This window comes from Aulonocara stuartgranti, assembly GCF_965226115.1.
Source record: "Aulonocara stuartgranti genome assembly, chromosome: 15".
Classification (NCBI taxonomy): domain Eukaryota; kingdom Metazoa; phylum Chordata; class Actinopteri; order Cichliformes; family Cichlidae; genus Aulonocara; species Aulonocara stuartgranti.
The window spans coordinates 10,568,820-10,591,074 of record NC_138951.1 but is presented as its reverse complement, the minus strand read 5'-3'; the positions used below and the strand labels follow the sequence as shown (position 1 = coordinate 10,591,074).

Genomic DNA, 22,255 nt, shown 5'->3' with positions numbered 1-22,255 from the left:
AGAACTACAAAAAATGATTTCATAACTTGTTCTTGGCTGCAGATCCTCGGGTGGAGGAGAGTGAATGAGGACAAATGATAATGTAGACATCAGCTGTAGCAGCTGCACATCCTTTATCCAACACTGTGAGCTCACTTGAGTCAGTCTGACCCTCCTGGGCTCGCCAAGTTTCTAACTGTACACAGTTATGTGTGATAAAAGCATAAACCTATAGAGAACAAGGTTGCTGGCAGTAAAGAAAGGAAGAAGAGATGCTTGTCTAGCGTGTTGGGACAGGTCTGTGGACAGCAGAGGGCAACATGTAGCTCCACAGTGATCCATACCTAGCTCCAGGTTGATGTTGTCAGGCAGCCCTGATATAGTCTTTCTGCGTTTGACCTTCTTGGGCCGGCGGGACACGGTGTCAGTGTTAATGAGGGAGCGCCGGATGCTCGCCTGTCGGTCAAACACTGCCCCTGGTAGCCGGGAGGGCGAGAGCAAGGCAGGCGGACAAACAGGCAAACAGCAGTCGGTTAGTCAGAAGGAACAAACTCAACAGACATGCGGAGGGTTTTTGTTTTTTCCAAGTTGGACATGCAACGTCAACAGGGCAGGAAATATTAAGGTCAGTTCAACCAAATTACAAATCAGCATTTTCTTTCCTTGCTTTTATTTTAAGTCTCAAACTGATTTGTGCTTCTAAAAACTTAAGATTTTAGTTTTTATTTATTTTTAAGGATGAATGCATTGCTTTTTTTTTTTTTTTTAAAGGATGATATTACTCAAGAGTGTCTTTGAGGATTTCTGTTATATTTATATTAAGGTGCAAAATCACATACTGGAAACCCCTCGTGTGGAACCGGAGACTGTTCTAAACAAATAATAAATGAGAATATAGCAAAATATGACAGGAGACGTCACAAGTGTAAGTACAGACTACAACACCTATTCCCCTTATTAAGTTAATATGATAAGAGAGGCACCTGAATTTTAACTTTATTTATTTTCATATTTATTTATTAGAGACATTATGTTATATTTTGTATTAATATTATATCATTTAATTTGTACTTTAATTGGTTAGTTACTGTCTTGTAGCAAATGTGAACAAAATTTCCTCTGGGATTAACAAGTTATTTGATTCTGATTCTTCTGATTCAATTCCTGAGAAATGCTAAATATTAAATACCTAAAATCGTTCTTATGTCTGGATATCCAACATATCCAAACTACTAACTGGACTTGAAAAAAAGTCTGCATTTTTCTGAACTAAAGCTGGATTCAAATAGAAAGGTTTAACACTTTCTAGTTAAGTATGATTATGCTCAGTGGTGGGATAAGAGTGATCCACAAAAACATGTTGTGCAGCAAGCATGTGAATCTTCCTCTTCAACACGAGAAAGTTTAGCCTAATTGAGAAAATGCATTGTGTTATTTGGGTGAACTGAACTTTTTCACCAACCAGCCAAAGTGTCTTTTACAACCCACGGAGAGAAAATGGTTGTGATGCCAATCAAAAACAAAAGGAAGGGGTCTGACAAAGAAAACCTTGGCTGGCCTTTATGCAAACTTCCATTACGGGGTATAAACATACATTGATGTAAGATGTGTGAGATGAGAAGTACATGCTCTTACCACAAAGCTCAACATGCGAAAGGACAGATATGGGATGAAAGGTGCTTTCAAACTCACACACGTACTCATGCAAACATGAACTGCTTCTCAATAATCTCCTCGCTCTGAGTCCGGTTTCCCTGAAGGAAGAGTGATATGTCGCTATGAACTGCTGCTCTTTCTGCTATCTCACTAGCTGGTGACAGCCTGCAGGCGTCAGGGAAATAGAAACCGATATAAGGGCGGATAGCTGCGATCACAAATTCCTCCCAAAGTGGCAAAGCCCCTGATCTCTCGGTGGGTGTTTTACTCCTTTTTTCCCACTAATTTGAAGTGACAACACTGATTTGTGTGGCGAGGGACCACGTTAAATGCTAATTAGTGTCAAAAGGCTGTAGATTGCAGATATATTAACTGTAACAATAAAATATAGATGTTGATGCTGAACTGAGAGTTATATATAATATTCTGTAACTCTGTAACTTCTGTCGGTGCTGTGCTTTTTTGGAAATCGAATTTCCCAGAGGAACCCACCCGAGGGATTAATAAAGTTCTATCTTATCTTATCTTATCTTATCTTATCTTATCTTATCTTATCTGCGAGTCCATCCCACCGCTGGACTCCTTCCAAAAGAATCTCATGAACAAATCTTAAGATAAGTGTACCTATGAGTGGCGGAAAACCTTGAAAGATGTGGCGCGCTAACAGGGGAACTGAGTTGACACAAATTTGCTGTGTACGAGTGTTTATCTGTCAAACAGCCAGTGATCTGACACAAAGACGATGAAAAGCCTTGACCCTGGCATAAGCTGTCAAAGGACTTTCAGGCATAAACACACGCTCACGCATGCATAAAGGAAGGCAAAGGTCAGTCTGCAAGAGGCATGATGAGAGGAGTGAAGGTAACATAGAGGAGGAAGACATGGTTGAGTGCCACGTGCAAGTTTGACCCCATCTGTGGATGACTGGATACAGTTCTCTATTATTCTGCAATCACTCATTCACAGAAGGTTGATTAAAGGAAATATGTGACTTTTTTTTCTTTTTTGTAAACAGAAACAGTGAAAACTAATTAAACTAATAAACTGAAATGCAAATTTCTCATGACATGTCAGCATGCTGACACTCTCTTTATCATCGGATACCTCAATCAAACTGCTAAAAAAGTCAGAAATTTCCCTTAATAGCAAAAGGCCTGTCAGTGAGATGGTAATGCAAAATAAGAGACACCAGGGACGAATGAGGCCGATTAAACTGTACAAAAATGGAGCTACGGATGGATCGGGACATTGGTTCTCAACCTGGCGATGAAGAATGGTTGCTACTTGCTAGCAGTTGAGAGACGGACTGAATGAAGTCATGAGGTGTGACATACCTGTGACATTGATGGCAACTATGTCTGTGGGTACGGCCTGAGCTGCCCGCCTCATCTTCTCCTCTGGGGTGGGGAGGAGGGCAGCCTTGTTCCATACCACCTGTCCGTCAGGGTCGGACCCCTCCCCTCCTTCGCCCATGCCCTGTGGCGTCTGAGACCTCATGGAGAGCTGAGATTTGTCATCCTCCAGCGATGAAGCAGTGGACTGATTGAGAGAAAGATAACATGTTAATGAGGGGTAAAGCTGAAGAAAGAAATACTAGAAAGAGAGGAAAGGAAAGAAACAAGGAAAGAGGTAACATGATGCGACACAATGAAAGGCAATACATAAAAATAGCATCAGATCGAAGCATAAAAGTTATTACTAAGAATAAATGTCTATATAACGGTATAAAAGGTGAGTGGAAATAAATATCATAGAATTTACTAGTCAGAACCATAAATGACAGATTGTGCCAATATGAGCTGAACAAACTTTAATATATTACACTGCTGTGACCTTTAGAAGCTTGCGGCCCCGTAAACATCCTATCCAATGGAAACGGTCAACCATGCACACACAATCACACAAATAAACACCCGCCACAGAGAACTGACAGAGCAGTCGGAGATTGGAGGATAAAAGCTACAGAGCAACAGTGCGGAGAGACACAGAGAGAGAATCACTCATGCAGTAAACTGTGCTGACACGTTAAGGGCCCTGGATTGTGAATTTACGGCAGAAAGCAACAGACAGCGGTGCTTTACCCCAGTGTCCAGGCTTGAAGTTGAGCAGTTAGTCCAGAGCATGGCAGCAATGTTGTTTAGGTTGATGTGAGTGCCATTTGTGTCACTTTTTCCAAATGATTCTAAATTGTAGTAATTATAGGTAGTTACAAAATCCAGATGATTGCCACCAATTACTACTGCATCACTCAAACTTTTCCTATCCCCTGACTGAGAGTGCATTCATACAAACAATGCACGGATGGATGGGTAAATATGGGGGGCAGCAAAAAGGGGAGGTGAAGAGAGGGGATGTATATAAAAACATCTCAGCAATAGTTTGGTTCCAAGCATGGCTTATTACTTTGCATAGCTGTGGCTCAAGCGGGAGCCCTGTTTCTTCTTTAGAAGCTGCTGTCAGGCAAAGTTAGGCTCAGCGGTCTCAGTACAACAGGAAGTGATGGGGAAGAGAGCAGGAGGGGGACAAACAGCAGAACAGTGGAAGAAGGGGCAAGGAAGGCAGGGCAGAGGGGGATTGGCTTGAGCTGAAGAGATGGGGTGAGTGTGCAGAAAACAGGAGGACAAACAAGAGATGGGAGGCGACAGTTTAGAAAGACAACATGGAAGTCAGGGGTCAAAGCGAGGATGAAACCGAGGGGCTCCAAGGGACAACACAGTGAAAGACCCACTAACCCTTTTGAGTGCCCTTCACATCACACTGTGTGTGTGTTCGAAATAAAAACGAGAAGATGAGAAATATGCAGCTTTCTGACCATTTACGCTTCACTTCACACAAATTGTCTGTCAGATGAAAAGAGCAAGAAATAATAGTTTTTGTCTCGGATTCATTTTCTTGTTAATTTTTTTCTACCCGTCTTTATTTCTGCCTCAAATTTCTGTTTCTCTTCTTTAGTTTCTTTCTTGAAGTGTTTATAGACATCAGAAAAATCACAGGCCCCACAACTGTGGTCAACAAGTGTGCATTTCTTCTACAATGCTCTGCAAATGTTTAGAGGAACCCCTTGCTTAGTTATATTTTTTCTGGGAAAAATATCAAGATGATCCCACACTGTTTCAATAATACTGAGGTCTGGGCTCATGACATGACTTTCAGATTTTGTTCATCTGCTGTAAATTCTCTTTTTCTGCCACTTCTACTTCTCCAGTATCCTCACACCATGGTGAAATATGCCAAGTACTTTATCTCTGTGTTATCTTTCATATTTTTCATAGATTCAACAAACGACTTGGAAATAATTATGTATTTATGTATTAGCAAAGTTCTCTGTTATGTGAACACAGGCTTGGTGTCTTTTTAAATGCGTGAATGATTCACAGGTCAGAGTGACTGGGCTGGAATGAAAACAAGTAAAAAAGCAGCCAATTTCCTGAGAAAACCTTTGAAAAACCTTCAGAAACTATTGCTCAAGACCACTTCAAAAAAATTACAAGAAAGTCTGGCGCCTTAGGAAAAAAAATAAAGAAATGATGGATGGCTCAAGACTTTTGCCCAGTACTGATCACGCTCACCTTATTTGAGAAATTAGACAGAAAAATGGAAAGACCGAAAGCTACACAATGTGACAAGACTGAAACTTGGTGGCACTTCTTTTTCCAGCCACTAGAGGGGAGCCTAACACCATTTAAATTATTGTGCACGTGTTCTGCACCTGTATGCAAATAGAATGCAGAGCCTGTTGTACCTGCTACATTTGAAAGCATACATTAAATTAGGTGGGTATACATGCATACTGTGATTATGTATACCTTCTTATCATTTTCATCATCCCCGTCATCCTGCAGGCTGCTGGTGGACTGAATGGGGTCAGAGAAGGTGGGACCCTGAGAGTAGTACTGGGAGCTCCGGAAACCATCTTTCCTCAACTTGTCACATTCTGAAGAACAAAGAAAGAGACAGGGAAACAGGTCTTAAACTTATTTGCTTTGGTGGCCTTTGATGAGAACTTTCTGATCCTGCTGAAAGGTGCAATTTTCACATAATGAAAGCGACATTTTATTTCGCACTATTTAAATACACTCAATACAAAGCTTTGCTTCACTCATTTCCATGAATATACTACCAAATAATCCAAACAGATGCTATTAAATATTCAAACTTTCATCCCATAACACAACGATAAGAAGAATGTGTGAAATATTTATGGGACATAAACATAGTGTTGTATTATCAAATGTGTACTGTAGAATAAACCATTTGCTGTCTGTGTGTGTGTGTTTTCGCTAAGTTCCCTGCTGGACTCTGCCAAGCGTGCCTCACACCTCTTCTCGTCACCACCTGCCGTGATGAGGTTGTGATGTATGTACGTCAAAGTGAGATAAGACGGCAAGTGTGTGCGTGTGTGTAACCAGAGGAGGGGGGTATCAGCTTCAGTCTGTCACACACAGATGGCAGAAGCGTCCCTCTCTCTCGCTCTCTCATCCTCCCCCTTTTCCTCTCAGGGGGGAATCTAGCACATCATCTCCCTCTTCCTCTCCCTCTGCAAATATCTACTAATGCATCCTTTGTTTGGTCTTTAGGAGGCAATTAAATTCACATACTTCTTAAACATCCTCAGAAAAAAGCCTCAAGAGTTGTTCATGCTTTTACTGATGAAGGATGAAATGATCAAACACACTATGAGGTTGCGACCTTATTTAAAATAACCACAAAATCCAACTTCTACGCTTCTCCCTAAAATTAACGGCACTTTAAAATAAGCGTGTTTCTTTTTTGACATCTCATCTTTCTCTGTGATGTAATCCTGATCGATTCAAATGTAAAAACCCTTCTATAAATGACTGATTTTTTTAATCTTTCATCTTGGATATTTATTCAGTGTGTTTTGCAGGATCAAACTCCCTTTTGGTGAATTAAACATGCGTGCGTGCTCACATCACTGTTAGCCCGCCACCTAAAACATGCTGCTCCTGATCCCTTTTACATCCTGTTTATTTCCACTGCTAATTACAGCCCATCTCCACACAGAGGCACACTGATGCATGTATAATGCTGTCAGTAAATGGATCCTGATGGGGCTTGCGTGCGTGGATACTGTAACAACAAGTTGATGCGGTGAAACGGTGGAAGATGGGACTCAGAAAGCAATGATAATGAGGACGATGACGGGAAGTGGAACTGCTCAGATGATTGGTGTTGCATGATTGGGGACGGTAAATGAAATAAATAAGCTCTGATGAGCTAAGTGTGGCTTGTTGCTAGGCAGAACTGATAGGGGTGGGGGTGGGATAAGTAAGTGATATGAAAAGAAAAGCAGAAACTAGATGAGTCTCTCAGATACTTTTAACAGTGAAGGAAATCTTCTATTAAAAATGTGTTTTTCATTAGGTCTTAGTGACCCTGACCTTTGACCTGCGGACTTTAATTTGTGCCAGGTAAAGGTGTTATATTGTTTTCATGTGAATGGGCTAGATGCAGGTACAGATGTACAAAGAAAAAACCTAAAGACTGCATTCGTCCCACTGGTTTCACCACTAATGTGTCCCAATCTGAAGCTGATATAAATTGAAATAGAGGATAAAAAACACAAAGGTGCAACTGTCAGGGCTACATGTAAAGCTGTGACAGCTGCAGGGAACTGATGACGTTGATTCTGGAGTAGGTACTGATGATGGTGCATGACTATGATATGACTGACTTTTTTGGATGCAGGGGGAAAGTATTTAAACATTATTTTTCTTTCATTTCATCGTAAACACTGGCAAACAAAATGGATCCTGCAGTTATCACTCAATACCGTGTTATGCAACTTTAAAAATGTATTTCAGCCTGCTGGCACATTTTCAATAATCCACTAAACACACGCTGAAGCCCATGTGAGAGTTTTAGAAGGACAAAGAGGGGACGCACATTTCTATCCGACTGGATATCGATTATTAGGCTTTGCAAAGAATAAATCAGCCTCGTGGCACTGTGTAGTATATATGATTACAATACCCAGGGACTGATCCTTGTTTCACCTCCACATAAAACTTCTAAACTGTTAGTGTTGTGAGCGTAACGTTTACTTTTGTGATTTATTTGCTATTGAGTTTTACACTACCTTACCTTCCTTACGAAAAAATAATATATAATTCCTTATGAAACCCCAACAACTTTTATAAAGTGAATGCCATATACACTACACCAGGAGTGTCAAATATAAGGTCAGGGGGCCTGAATCGGCCTGGCAAAGACTCCATCTGGCCCACTGGATGGCTTTGGAAAATAATGTAAATAAATGTTGGACTTTTAGCTGTTTTACAGCTTGTCCTCATGATGAAGACGTCCCCCATGGCCATATGGACTGAAAGTTCCTATCGGCAAGTTTTTGTCACTATGGACTTTAGAAATGTTTCTGAATATGGGTTTACAGTAAAATATAAATAAATAGTTTCAGGTTAGAAACATGGCTGCACTAACATACGTTTCCTCTGTTGGCTGAGATGTACAGCGCGAAGATCAGCCCGTAAAGACTTATCAATATACATTTGCATTCCCCTAATTAGACGTCTATAATCTATATCACAGACTGATTGATTATTGCCCTGTGAGATAATGGCACAAGCCTCATTAAATAAAAAAAGATCACATATAAAGTACAGTACTAAAAGAAAAAAGAAAAAAAAAGTCAAAGCTCACTGAAAGTCGGGTAAGCTCCGCTCTCCAACAAGGATAAAATCTAAAACCGTAAACGTTCTCTGCTTGTAAAGCGCACTGAGGCTTAAACAGACACCACAGGTGCTCGCTCACTGGACACCTGTTGTCTTGTCGTTAGGACCCCCGGGGATACGTGGTGTTGTCAGGTTGATAGGTTGGTGACAGGATGAGAGGGAGGGGGGCTGAATTAATCCCACCTACCAGGTGGTGTTTTAAGAACAGCAACAGTTCAGGGGTTTGAAAATTGGAAAAGACAGAAGACAAAACAGGGTGTGTGCATTAGAACCGGTGATTAACCCACTAACAGTAAGCATCAGCTTTCAAACACTTTCCAGTTTATCTCTCTTTCTGCCTTTTATCTCTGTGTCTAATCAGCTGACACACAAGGCCGGCCCTGGTGAGCATGCAAACAAATGTAGTACAGTCATACACTCAGTCCTACACAGAAACTCGGAAATATGTGATTTTTTCCCCCTAAACTGTTATCTGTGAAATGGTTGAGGGGCAGCTTTCCCAGGAACAGGTGCTGGTATTCCCACTTCCTGTTCCTGGGAAAGTTGTGACCAGTTGAACAAGTTGTCACTCTGCTGTGAGTTTCTGTTTGTCAGCAAAGCCTGAGCCTCTTCCCCCACTGAGCGGGACAAACAAGTCTGCGATGTCAGTTGAACACAACTCACAAGTCGGGACATCTTTTTTTGAGTTACAGGCAAATGTACCAGTGTCACGAGCTTACTCCGATAAAAGTGACGCCACCTACCAACAGTCCCATGAGTGAGATTCAACAGTTTGTAACTGGTTTGGCTCACATTCAGCATTTTCCCTTCGCTATTTGTGTAAATATATGCCATGTACATTTCTTCTTACTAAGATATTTTATTTACATATCTAACATTTTGGCAATTTTATCTATCATCCCATCTAAAACTAATTCCTTCATATGTCGCTCCAGTGTGTGGTGTATAACGTGCTCTATTTTGATTTGTCTTTACCTCGCAGGGCAGTTTTGAGGTTGACTTTGGCCTGGCGGTGGAGGTCTTCTACGCAGGGCGGCCTGCTTCCCGGTAGGAAGACGTTCTCCTGCTGGTGCCACGGAGCTGTGTAGTGAACCGTCCACTTGCTCTCCTCATCCAGGTTAGACACCGCTGCAGAGGTAAACAAAGCAGATTAAGGATCGATATAGTTCCCTCTGCATGATATAACAAAAAACCTCTCCATGAAATCTGACATAAAAATGAAGGCCAGCGAAAATAATAATGAACTAAGAACCGAAACATGTGTGGCCCTGCAAGTCTTCCAAAGAGCAGCATTGTTGGCCAACTTTAAAAAAAAAAGTAAATAAAGAATAAAGTAATAAAGAAGTGGTGGAAAAATGTCCCCAAGTACTGACTATTCAAAGTGTTTCATTGTATTTGCAGATGAAAAGGAAGGGGAAGGAGGCTTAAGTGTTTTGCATGAAGGTGGCAGACTTAACAGCCTTCAATCAACATGACACTTATCTGTGACATCACACACATACAGTAGGCCTCACGAGTCAAGAGGGGGAGGGAGAAGCTTACTGGGACAAGTTGGAGGGAATCGTTGATCAGTCGATACCAACTCAAAAAACTCGTAACTACTGGCAACTGATTCCATTAAACCGCTTACCTAACTGTAAAAATCCTTCCTCGAAAAAAATAAAATATGACAAAGACACCGATACCAAACAGGCCACATTGCTGGGCACTTTGGAAGCTTACTATTAACAAAGAGGCTTTGAGGCTACACAAAATACACCACTGTTTAGATTGAAAGGACATTAATTAACAAGGTCAGGGAGAGGCACTTTTCATTATCCAAAACCCTTCTCTCAGTCATATCTGCTGATAAAGCGATCACATCTTTTCTGTCCCACTAGTCCAGTCCCAGAAACAGAAGCTCGATGAGGCCATCACAAGTCACTGTGTGAATAAAAATGCTGTCGAAATGTAACAAACACACACTCTTCCTAATTCTTAAGCTTACCAAGTGAGCGAATCCAAGCCAAAGTGGGTGATCGCGGATGTAAAACTATCTCCATCGACGGAGACAAAATGTAAGCAAAGACCTCTGAGTTTGTCCCTTTCTTTGCAAACACAACATGTCCAGCTGCCTGAGAGAACGGCTAAGTTTGTGAGAACCAGGAGGAAGGGGACGGATCATGGCAACGCCTGGGAGTGTTTTGCTTTAGGGTTTCTTTCACAGGTGCAAATGAGCTGAAGTGTGTTGGGGGGGCAACACACTTCAGCAAATGGGCCCTTAATGACAGTGTGACACACTGCAACTGCTTTTATATATACATAACTGCTAATACATGCCAATAATGACCACGTCAAAAGCACTGTTCTGTTAATCACCTAAAAAGTACAGAGTGGGTGTAAGTGGATTATTTCCACTGTTGAAATAAGCCAAGTGCATACAACTTCAGGTTGTGACCAATTCCACCTTAATATCTCTACTGAATGCTTCTGATGCTCTGGTTCACACAAAGGCTGTCATTTTAACTCAAGTGCAAAAGGCCCAACTAACAAATCTCTAAATCATGTTTTTTGCTTTTATTTAAGCAGGAAGTTCCACTTTGATTTTATTTTGAAAGTTACGATCAGGTTTAGATGAATTGACACTTGATATCAATGCCAGATGTAGTTCTTCTCAGCTGTTTTTCATCCACTATGCTGTCATCTGTTTACAAAATAAGTTGCACTTTCCATGACGGTCATCCTTCTGCCTTTGCTGAATAGGCTTCATGTGGGGTGGGAAAGTTTTAATGACGTAATCTTTGCAATTCATCTGAAAAGTAGTCCACCATACAGGATTGTCAGAATACCCGCCCGTGCATAAAAGTGTTTTATCTCAGTCAGATTGATCAATTTTAATGGAAGTTAATGAGAGGGGGGGGGGAAAGGATGTGGTGTATACATGTGTTGGTAATCACTGCATATCTGCCTATCTGTAGTCATGCTGTTTTGCAGCGTGCTTGCACTGGTCAGACAGTCAAATGCATCACGAGGCAAAGCTGCTGACCACAAGACGGTCCCATGCTGCTCCAAGGCCCAGACGCACAAAAACGCGCAGATACCACATGCAGATACTTACACACCAGGGAGTGGCAGTGCAGATTGAAAAGTCAAGGTCACACCAACAGTTCAAAGTTATAACATGCCTTCGAGCAAGTCACTGACGCCCCAGGCTGCACGTGAACGGGAGCTGTTCTCACATCAGCTTGCTTTATCAAGCTTGCTTTTTTTTTTTTTCTAAATACAATTTGAAATTTCCTTGATCTCTCACACACACTAAGCACAGGTAGCCCCTCCCCCACCCTCCTTTTAGACCATGGGGTTTGAATAGACCTCAGTGAGGCTATAGGCAAACCAAGGCGATGGGGACTAAGGACACAAAGCATTTATTGTCCCTCTGCATCAGTCTCCACATCAGGCCTTTCAATACCACAATGACCCCAAGCTCCTCAACACACACACTCACACACGCACACACACACACACACACAGTCTCATACATAGTGGACTGTGGCGCGAAAGTCTTTCAGAAGTCCCCTAATCCCTCTGTCCATCGACATCCCAGCCCTGCCTATGCTCTTTAACAAACACAGAAAGCAAAACGATGCAAATACTAAAAATGCAAAGGCTGCATAAAGCAATCCTTTTGAGATACATTAGCAGTCGCGAGCACGCACATACATGCACGCTGTGGAATTAACTGTGTGATCAATAACAGCAATAAAATTCCATTGGAGAGATCTATGTTAATCCTAAACTAAGTCCTTGATCACCTCCAAACACATGGATCGACTTTCAAACATGACTTTTAATTTGTAAACACTTTTATTTTTAATTTGTCAGAAAAAAGGAAACAGAGGTGACTGTTGATATCTAGAATAATAAATAATAAAATTAAAATTAAAAAAGGCAACTAGCATCTTTTGTTTGTGTGTCTACAGCAAACAAGTTTTTGTGGACAACATTTAATCCAAAGTTTACACTGATAACTGCAACCATCTGAGGAGGTCTACACTGATCTGCATATAAAAGCATTGGGATTGTCATGATGCGCAGTTAAGGTGCAAAGTGCAGGCATGTGCAAGACAGTAGCACAGGACTTGTTGACTACAGAAATGCTGAGCTAATGATTAAGCGCATCACTCCAGCTTTAACTCAGCACACACACACACAGGCTATAAATAAACCACAAATCGCAGTCTTCACAAGCAGCTTGCTTTGCATCAATCATGTCTTTGTTACAGCCTCATCTGCTTAATACCAAACCATTGATAAAAAAATAGCTAATCGCCTTAAACAAAATCTAGTGTACACAAGAGGCACTTTAAAAAGTACTTCTCATGAGGTTGCTGTGGGTTTAACTTCCTGCAGGTGTCACTAGGGTTGCAGCAGGCTTTTCAAAGTACAATAATAAGAAACTACAACAGTTTCCAGGTAATACACAATTACTGCTAGTTCCACTGACCCTAAGTATCAACAAAACCTCATGTGATACAAGTCTGACAGACAATCGAGGTGGAAAAAAAAATGACAATGCACACGTGCAGGGGAGATTCTACCATCATCCACTAACGGCAACTCTCACTGTCACCTTTAAACAAGCTGTTGGGTCATTTGGTGCTACAGTTGTGAAGTCCTGGCCCAGCGGTTACCTGGTAACGGGGTGCAGAGGGTTTTGTTTGTGCTTAGCTGAGGCAGCAGGGAAGCAGTTTGACCACAGGACACCATTAGTTCCGATCAAATCAGAAAGATCATTACGGTTTTGACACAGAGAATCCTTAATGAAGCTGTTAAATCTAAATCCGCTTCAATAAATGGAACGCCGTGGGAATTTTCAGACACAAATGCATATCCTGTCAAAAATGATTAAAACAGTCAAAATCTCTAACCAACCACATGCAGTATTGATAGGGAGATTATTCAAATGCACATTAATGATCAGTATGGAACAAAAAATGTCTTACCCTTCCTTTTGAAGTACTTAATTACAGATTTTAACGAGGTCCCGATAAACACCATTTTTCCAGATCAGCGTATATGTCTCCCTCTTAGAAAAAAAAAAAATAATAATAATAAGTGCCTTTGTTGAGGCTTAAAAAACAACTAAAAAAATCCAAGGAATAACAGAGAAGACGGGATGAAGGCGTGCTGGTGCTCTTCCGCTCACATTCTCACGGCTTGGCTGCGAGTGTACGTGAGCGTCTACTAGGCTGACAATAAGTCTCTACCCCTATCTGTCTCTCTGAACACACACACACACACACACACACACACACACACACACACACACACACACACACACACACACACACACACACACACACACAAATCGTCCGCCACTCCCCCCCTCAGGCAGTTCAGTCCTCGGAGACAAACACACACACACACAGCAGGAGGGGTGTAGGACCGGCCCCTCTGTTCCTCTGTGCTTTGGTTACCAAGGAGTTCTGGCTGCCTTTCCCTTTATTTTTCATTATCAGTCATTCTCCAGTGCTCTCTTTATTATCGCTCTACACTTTCATTCTACTTTGCTCAAAATATAGAAGTTTTTATTAGCGTGTACAGTCACTGTGTTGCTTTTTCGGTTTGTGCATCAATACTCATATCGTTCTTCGCGCAGCTCTTTTTTCACACTTTCCACGGGTGCGCAGCCTCTCAGTGAGGGACTCATCTGCAGAAGAATATTTATGCATGTAATTAAACTTCGAGTTACCCCACAGAACAACCTTGCACATCATCAGGAGGGGGGAAAAAACATGTTGAGCTTTTCACGAGGTACTCTCAGGTGGATGGTGCTTCAAGCAAAGTGCAATGCAAACAGAAAATATAATTGCCTACGGTAAATTACACTCATGCACTGACATTTAGCTCATCTGGTCTCATTTTGCATCTCTTTGTAAAACAATAATCCAAAAATGTGATCATCTACTAATAAGTCAATTTTGCCTTTCTTTAAATCAACATTTCCTCCTCTGATCATTCCCAACCTGCTGTGTATGGCAGTGAATCAGTGCTACATGAATACAGACTTCATACAATCCCCCCATTGTCCAATCTGCTCGCAATCTATCATGCACACACTCCAGCACCCAGCCATTCAAACACACACCCATGCACAAACCCATATGGGAAGGACAGCCCCGCCTTTCGCGACCGTATTTAATTTCAGCCCAAATGGCTGAAGAGCAGAGCGAGGGAGGGTGCGTGTAGGGGGCTCCAACAAGAGCTTGAATGGCACTGCAAATGATCCTTGAATTTATGGATAAAAAGGTTTTTCCCTCCTCGCTGTCGCATCCCTCTTTAATCCAAACCTCCATATTTGTTCATGCTTGTTAACATCCACTGTTGCTGCACTCCTCTGCATGCATGAAGCATATATGCACACAATTTCTTCTGAACTGAAAGCATGCAATAGGTCTCTAAATATCATATAACGAGTTTAACATGTGTTTGACCTGCTCATGAAAATCACCTTCTTTAAAGACATTATTATTGACCTACTTTAAAAACTGGAAAAATCCTGGCACAGTAAAGGTGTCAGGACAGGTGACCGTGTCATCTTAAAAGTTCTTCTCCATGTGTCAAACATACAGCTTGCCACGTGTACAGTATTAGGATAATTTATGCACAAGACTACACAGCATCTCTCATTAAAAAGCCTATTGTTGTCACTCACACAAACGCCCACATGCGCGCGCACAGTATAACGGATAGGTCACCATCTCTATATCCGCCGAAGGAGGTCTTCAAATCTAGGCCACCTCCAGGATTAGGGATATCAATTCAGCCATACGTCTGTCCACTCCTTCCCACTGAAGCCCCTGCAACACCCCAGCCCAAACAATATTAATCTTTCATCCATTCATACTCTAAGCAGCACATAAAGGAAGCACACAGAGTCGGTGGATAAAACGTGAGGCCAAAGTAAAAGTATATTTCAAATCAAAACCTAATTAGCTAATAAAGTAGCTTTGCAATTGCAATCCTCACATTATTTAACTGTTGGTATTTCTTGCTTTGAGAACCAGCCAAAACCCCAATTTACAAATGTGAGATTATTAACCTACTTATTCCAATTTATGCAAAAACTGACGACAACATCCAACAATTACTTGCACTGAATACAAAATCAAAACCCGTGTTTCATTAGTATTATTCCCGGCGGACAGACAACAATTACTTCCTCTTGTAATACAACCAGATGACTCATGTCAAAAGCTAATGATAGGAAGTAAAAGGATAAATTGGAAAGGGGAAGATGAGAGCTAGATGTTCTAATTAACACACACAGTGATGAATGTGGCAGGTTGAACAGAGAGATTGATGAGGGACTCCTGCTCTTCCTCTTGTCACCGCACTCCTGTTTTCTTTGTCCTGTTTTCACACCCCATTTGGAGCTCCCCGTCAACCTGGCAGAGGCAGCTGCACATTCCCTCTCACGATCATTATACTTTTTTTTTTTTTTATTCCAGACTTCTGAGCTTAGCCCCATTTCCCTCCAGATCCAATTCAATCATTTGATCAATCCCCAAAAGACAAACCCACCTTCACCTTCTTTTTTTAATATAAAAGATCAAATAACCCCAAAATCAAACAGCATCTACGTACACACAGCTTCATCTGAGAGTACCCAGCTTTTATTTTTCTAATTGGCCCTATGAAGACAGAGCTAAGCAAACCACCTAAAACCCCTCCACTCTGCTTGATCTGCTGATGTCACATTTCTCTCGCCCCCAGTTTCCCCAATTTTCTTTTCCCTTTCTTTCCTCCTTTTTAATTTAGGCAACAGCGCTTTTACAGTGGCTAATATAATCAAGTCTGTATTGATTTTACACCACCCTCTTCCTCCCCTCTTTCATATCTTGTGCTACTGTGTTCGAGCTGTAGCCTTGAGCACCTTTTGCTTAATAATGAGAAGAACTGTAAGGTGGAAATAAACAGGAAATATGAATTTTTAACATATGAAAACAACACATTTAGCACATTTTGCATTGATGAAGTGCACAACGTATCGTTTTGACAGGCAGCAGGATTTCCCAGAGACGACCGAAGTGCTCATATCGCCTTAAACAATGAAGTGTAGCACTAAATCCCGACTCCTTCACTGGATCAGTGCCATCCTAACTAAACTCTCCTTATTTCTTTCCAGATTTGTGCTAAAGTTAAACAGGAAGTATTTTAAAATGTTAAATAAAATGTTACATTTTTGCTTATAATAATCTGAAAATGCACAATTTGCAAACCTGCTAGCAGCAGTGGAAAATTTAAATCACTCAAACAAGAAAATATACCAAAACCCCTAAAAGACGAATGCTCCTCTTTCACCCCCATTTACTTTTTTGTGAATGAAAATAGGGCTGCTCAATTAATCGAATTTTAATCACGATTACGATCTGGGCTTTCAACGATCATTAAAAATGACTGAGCCGATTATTAGCCCCTCCCTCATTTATCCGCGACACCTTAAAGGCCGGTCCGTGAAAATATTGTCGGGCATAAACCGTCCGTGGCGCAAAAAAGGGTGGAGACCGCTGATTAAGAGGACCCGAGGGAAGCTCGGAAAGCTAAGCAGAAGTTATTTGGAGAGGAGAGTGACTGCCGTTGGTTGAAAAGAGAGTTTAAAAAAAAAAAAAAAACTTCAGTGGTGTTGCACACTATTTTATATTATTTTTTAAAGTCATTGTTAACCCTTTAAAGCCGGTCAGAGCAGCACGCTCCGTTTTGTGTAACTATTTTTAAATCCCTGTAGAACCTGAACCGTGTAAGCTAGCGCAATAATTTGTTTTGCATATGAAACCGGAGGAGTTGTACTTACATCTGATGCCATCAGCTTGTCCTCGGTCACGGTTTCGTTCCACATATAGCTTTGCAAAAATTGCATAAAAAGCGCTTGCAGGAACAAAAACATAATATTCCAGAAACACGCTTTGCCGTTCCTATCAGCTGTTCGTAACACTTCCCACAGTGAAATGATGCACATGCTGTTTTCTTTGCAAATTTGCATCATAGGATTGTTTTTTGTTTTTCCTGCAGTATATAAAAATTGGTGTATCTCCAAAATAAAACTATGAAGACACTCAAAATAAATTTCCTGTTGTTGTAAACTATTTTTTGCAACTTTATTGTATTTAAAGTTTTGAGGGATAAACCTCTTAAATTTCTCCAAGTAGAAATATATGTAAACAAAACAAAAGCGATTTTCTATTTTTTTTGTAGTTTATTGCACTTTTTTGCAATTTATGTAATTACTATGGACTTAATGCATACATATTATTAAAATATGGGCTATAACAGTTGTATTGATGTATAGCAACTTGAAATGCTCCCACAAATGGCACTACAACTTGTAAAAAAAATAATATAAGCTCTGGTGGACTTGGTTCTATAGTAGGTCTTAAAGGGTTAAATAAATATCGTCAAATAATCGTGATCTCAATTTCAGTGAAAATAATCGTGATTATCATTTTTGCCATAATCGAGCAGCCCTAAATGAAAATCTATAATTTATATCATGTAGAGGAACACATTGCTTGCTCTCATCCTCCCCCATTACTTTTATCTTTACACCTCTCTGAATGAAAGCATAAAATCGGGGGTCAAAGGGAATCTGATTACTTTGGTCTTCCCAACACGGAAGAAGACATGAATAATCTTGCAGCAACAAAGACTTAGATTGAGCAAGTGGGAAGGCCGGGGGGGGGGGGGGGGGGGGGGGGGGTTTGATACCTGTTATCGCTGCACTGGAGATATTTGTGTACAAAATGTGCCGCTTTAGCTGATTTATCACCCTCATAAATCTTTACTTCACGAGTTTCCTAAACAAGGAATACACTGAGTTGATGCTTAGCTGTAGATCTGCTTCTACAGCACTCGTAAAAAGGCAGTTAAATGATGTTAAACTTCAAACTTTCTCCTGAACAAACACCAGCTCTCAGCTCAAGCATCACACACATACAGACACCGAAAGTGACGGACAGACTAGGCTGTGTAAACAAGTTAGTAACAGTTTTTTCTTCCACTAATGATTCTGGCACGGGGTAAAGTTCGCATGCACGCTCACCCACACAAACACAGTTCAATAAATTCTCGCGTAGCAGTTTTATGACACTGGGGGTACACACGAAAACTCCCGCGGTCTTCCTCTCCTTCATGCTTTCCCTATACAGTCCTTTCCCCCAGCCATCCCTCTTCTAGTCTTCCCATCTGACCAACTCCTCTGACAGAAGGTTTTCCATCTCTCTCTTTAACATTTAAACTCTCTTCAGCCCACAACTGTTGTCAAAATAAGTAAAACGACTGAAGATCACCATCAAAATGTTCAAATCACTGCCACTCAGCCTGGCCCATCAGGAGAAAGTCAGTGCCTGCAAGGCTTTTCTTTCTGGAGGTTTTCAATTGGCCCATTAGCAGTGTTTGTTCAGGATGGCTGGGTATAAACCCACTTAAGAGGCATCCTGCAAATATTTGGGACAAATGTACTTGAAAGAATTGGAGTAGCTCAAAAAAATGTTAGTGCATTTGTTAAGTGGGGATTTAGACAGGTGCAATTAAAGCATGCAAATAGGAGAGCGTGCAGTTTGAATTTAAAGTTCACTGAGCGCATCTGGGATGACATTTTACTCTAAATCAAGGTTCTTGCAACATAAATTGTGTGGGGGTTTTTCTCTTCGTTGTGAGCACAGGTTAGCAGTGTGTATCTGTGCGAGTGTTTGATTATTCTCCTGAATGAAAAGCAGAGGGGGCCTCCTTCTATAGGCTTCTCCTTCTTTGTGATTCATGACACCCTGCAAAACAACGCCCTGAGCTTGCACACATCGTCCCAAAACACATGCAAAACCTTGTCCTTTGTGTCTAAGGGCGTTTTCTGTTTCACGTGTGCGTATGCCAGCGTTGATGTGGTGACACACGCATGTTTCTGTTTTATGTTCAAACATCATGAAGCTGTTCTCACACAGAGTCGTGTGGGAACGTGCATCAATCAGAAATATGCCTTTGTAATACTGATGGAGATGGCATAAAAGGCATGTAGACTTTGAGAAGAAAGAGAATGAGGTGGAAAGCAAAGTTGAATCTGCAAAAAGCTGAAGCGTGCTTTGATGTGGCAGAAGCGGAGCTATTTGATGGGAAACGATGCAAGGGGAGAGAGAAAAGGAAGCAGTTACAGGGGGAAAAAGAACAAAAAAATAAGAGCCGAGGGAAAAGCTACAGGTGGAATCCAGGAGAACAGATGAAGACCGGTAAGGAAAAGAAACAGACAAACATACACCAGAGCCCAGCAGTTTTTGGCAGTCAAGTCTAATTTTCTCTCCCTTGGCGTCTGACCCGGCGCTCTCTACTGACCCCCCCACTTTGAAATTCAAGCCAGGATAAAAGAGAAAGACAGAGAAAACAGATAGAGGATACACAAATATACCTCTGCTTGAGCTTGTGGACAGGCAAAGTGCATTTGTATCTAGTCTCTGAAACCTTTGACATAGCAGCAAAATGAGAAATCCAAAATGAAGGAAGTGTGCAGCCATTAAAAAAAATCTTATACCAGTACATTCCTTTAACAGGGAAACTTTTACACAAGCTTGGACACAAAAAAGCAGCTCACTCTTAAATAGAGTTAAAACATTGTTGTATTACACGCAGGCTGATTTGTACCCCTACGCCTTTGGGGTCTTTTGAGAAGGTGGCAGTTTTGTTGTTGATTTGAGACTTTTATGTCCACCGTCAGAGCGAATTTGTAGCTAACCGTGTGTTTCCTCCCTGGCAACAGAGTTTTAAATCTAATGAAATCCCCCCCCCCCCCCATCTTAAGTTAGCGGGACAATAAACTAAAGCTAAAACAGGCCCGTGACATGATGGAAATCGTGCATGTTGATGTGTTTCCTGGTGGTTAGTTTGACTCAAGAAGGTCATTTTAGTCAAACATATATATATATATTTATTTATTTATTTGGGTTATTTAAAGTCTTACTTGTTAGATGAATACATTAGGAAGTCGCAACATAGAAAACTGCAAATAAAAAACTCATCGCACCACTGTGAAGGCCTAAGCTTTGGACTTGGTGTTTAGAGCTCCGCAGCTGAGAAGTGGAAAGGAGTGATAATTGTAGAAATACCCAAACAAATAAAAAACGGATTGTCTCCAAAAACCTGTTGTGTGAACTAGGGCTGCCACAAACGATTATTTTGATAGTCGACTAGTCACCGATTATTTTTGCGATTAGTCGACTAATCAGATCATCATCCACTGGACGTAAAACTACAGCTTATATAACTATCATTAGCTTACAGCTTTAAGCTTTTAAGGTGCTAACTAAAAATAAAGACAAGATGATAGTTTATTCAATTTTAATGAAATTTGCAGATTGTTTCGGTAAAGTTTAATAAACTCCTTGCTATCTAAAATATAACAGGACACCGGGGTATATTCTCCAGCATCTCACACTTCTGATAATCAGCTGTCTGCTTGACGTTTATTCAGCTGTGTAAAAACTATAACTTTAATCTCAGCCAAACCGATTTACTCAGGAACAAATAAAATACTAAAAAAAAAGAAGAAAAAAAAGCCAAACAACATTTTTAATTTATCTAAGTGACTCATATATATTTAACCTGAGTCCCGAAAGACGGCGGTGGGTTTGAAAACAATTTGCCGGGAGTCCGGTGTTCTCACGGCGCTAGTGACCTAGCCCCCGGCTAGCTATCGAGCTAGTGGGTAACAGACGTCTCCGAAAACGTCGGAGCGCTTTTGAAAACATGTGGTGTCCTGATAAACTGAGCCGATATTTGAGGTTTACACAGCTACATTCTCGCCTGAAAATATGTTAAACGTTTATTTTGTGACCCAGAAAGAATAATAAGAGTAATATTAAAACTAACTAGCTACCGCCATTGTTGGAAACTAAGCTGGGCTGCGCTATGAATTCTGGGACACAGCTACTTCTTCTTCTTCGGGGTTTAACGGCAGCTGGAATCCTTGTACATGCAGTGCTGCCATCTTCTGTTTCAGTCCGTTATTACACTCTTAAATCCTGCTATTATTCCTGCGTCTTTTGCGATCTTACAAAGCTTCAAACGACACGTCGACTATTAAATCAGTCGTCGACGATTTTGATAGTCGACGTAATCGTGACTAGTCGACAAATCGTGGCAGCCCTAGTGTGAACAGGACCAGGCTTTAACTACAGCCATGAAAAGGATAGACTCCTTTAACCAGGTAAAGGTCACCCAGATCCAGAAGATGACTATTGAACCTCTAAAAAAGCGCCTTTAGGTGACTTATGTTGTGATTTGGACCTACATATATAAAATTAAATTGAAGTGAACTAAATGAATTGCAGACATGTAGAACTGTCAGCATGTCCACAAAGCTGTGGCTATATTTCTCACAACTATCTAGCTTTGCATGTGATACGCTGTGATTGTTCGTGCTTTGGAGCTGGAATAAAAGTTGGTAGATGACCAGTAATAACCTTGACTTAAAGGACCAGTGCTTAGGATTTAGAGGGATCCATGAGCAGAGATTTAATATAGAATTGGACAGTTTATGTTAACACAAGGATCAGTTCTTTTCCGTGGAGCAAGCCATGGTGGACGGCAGATGTTCAGTAGGTTGATGCCACGAAATTATACATACTGTTCCTTCAAGAATTCAACTTAATGTGTGTTACTTCTCAGAATCGTGACCATGGGTGTGTATTACACGCCTGACATGCTATTGAAGAATAATTTCCCAGTGGAATTCCCTTTCTAGTCATTGGTAGTGTAACATAAAGACAGCCCACCGATTACATTAGGACCCATTACCATCCAGCCATCCTGTCGCCACTCATATTGACTCCCGGCCCTTTTCACTGCCCTCTGAGGATCTGCCATATCAATAACCGCAAAACCTAGGTGTG

The 22,255-nt window shown here is 41.1% G+C and overlaps 1 protein-coding gene across 10 annotated transcripts in view; it reads right to left on the bottom strand.

Moving 5' to 3' along the window:
* nhsl1b (NHS-like 1b) overlaps nt 1-22,255 on the bottom strand; it is a 101,961-nt gene that overhangs the window by 10,629 nt on the left and 69,077 nt on the right. For 6 of the 10 annotated variants that reach the window (XM_082504386.1, XM_082504388.1, XM_082504394.1 and 3 more), the window contains exons 2-5: nt 9,321-9,473; nt 5,442-5,569; nt 2,970-3,174; nt 324-455 (exon numbers count right to left, since the gene is read on the bottom strand). In XM_082504386.1, the coding sequence (XP_082360512.1) occupies nt 324-455; nt 2,970-3,174; nt 5,442-5,569; nt 9,321-9,473 (618 nt within the window). Of the gene's footprint in view, nt 1-323; nt 456-2,969; nt 3,175-5,441; nt 5,570-9,320; nt 9,474-10,332; nt 10,418-13,327; nt 13,615-22,255 lie in introns of those variants that run through there. The other 4 variants (XM_082504392.1, XM_082504387.1, XM_082504393.1 and 1 more) reach the window with 4 other exon arrangements.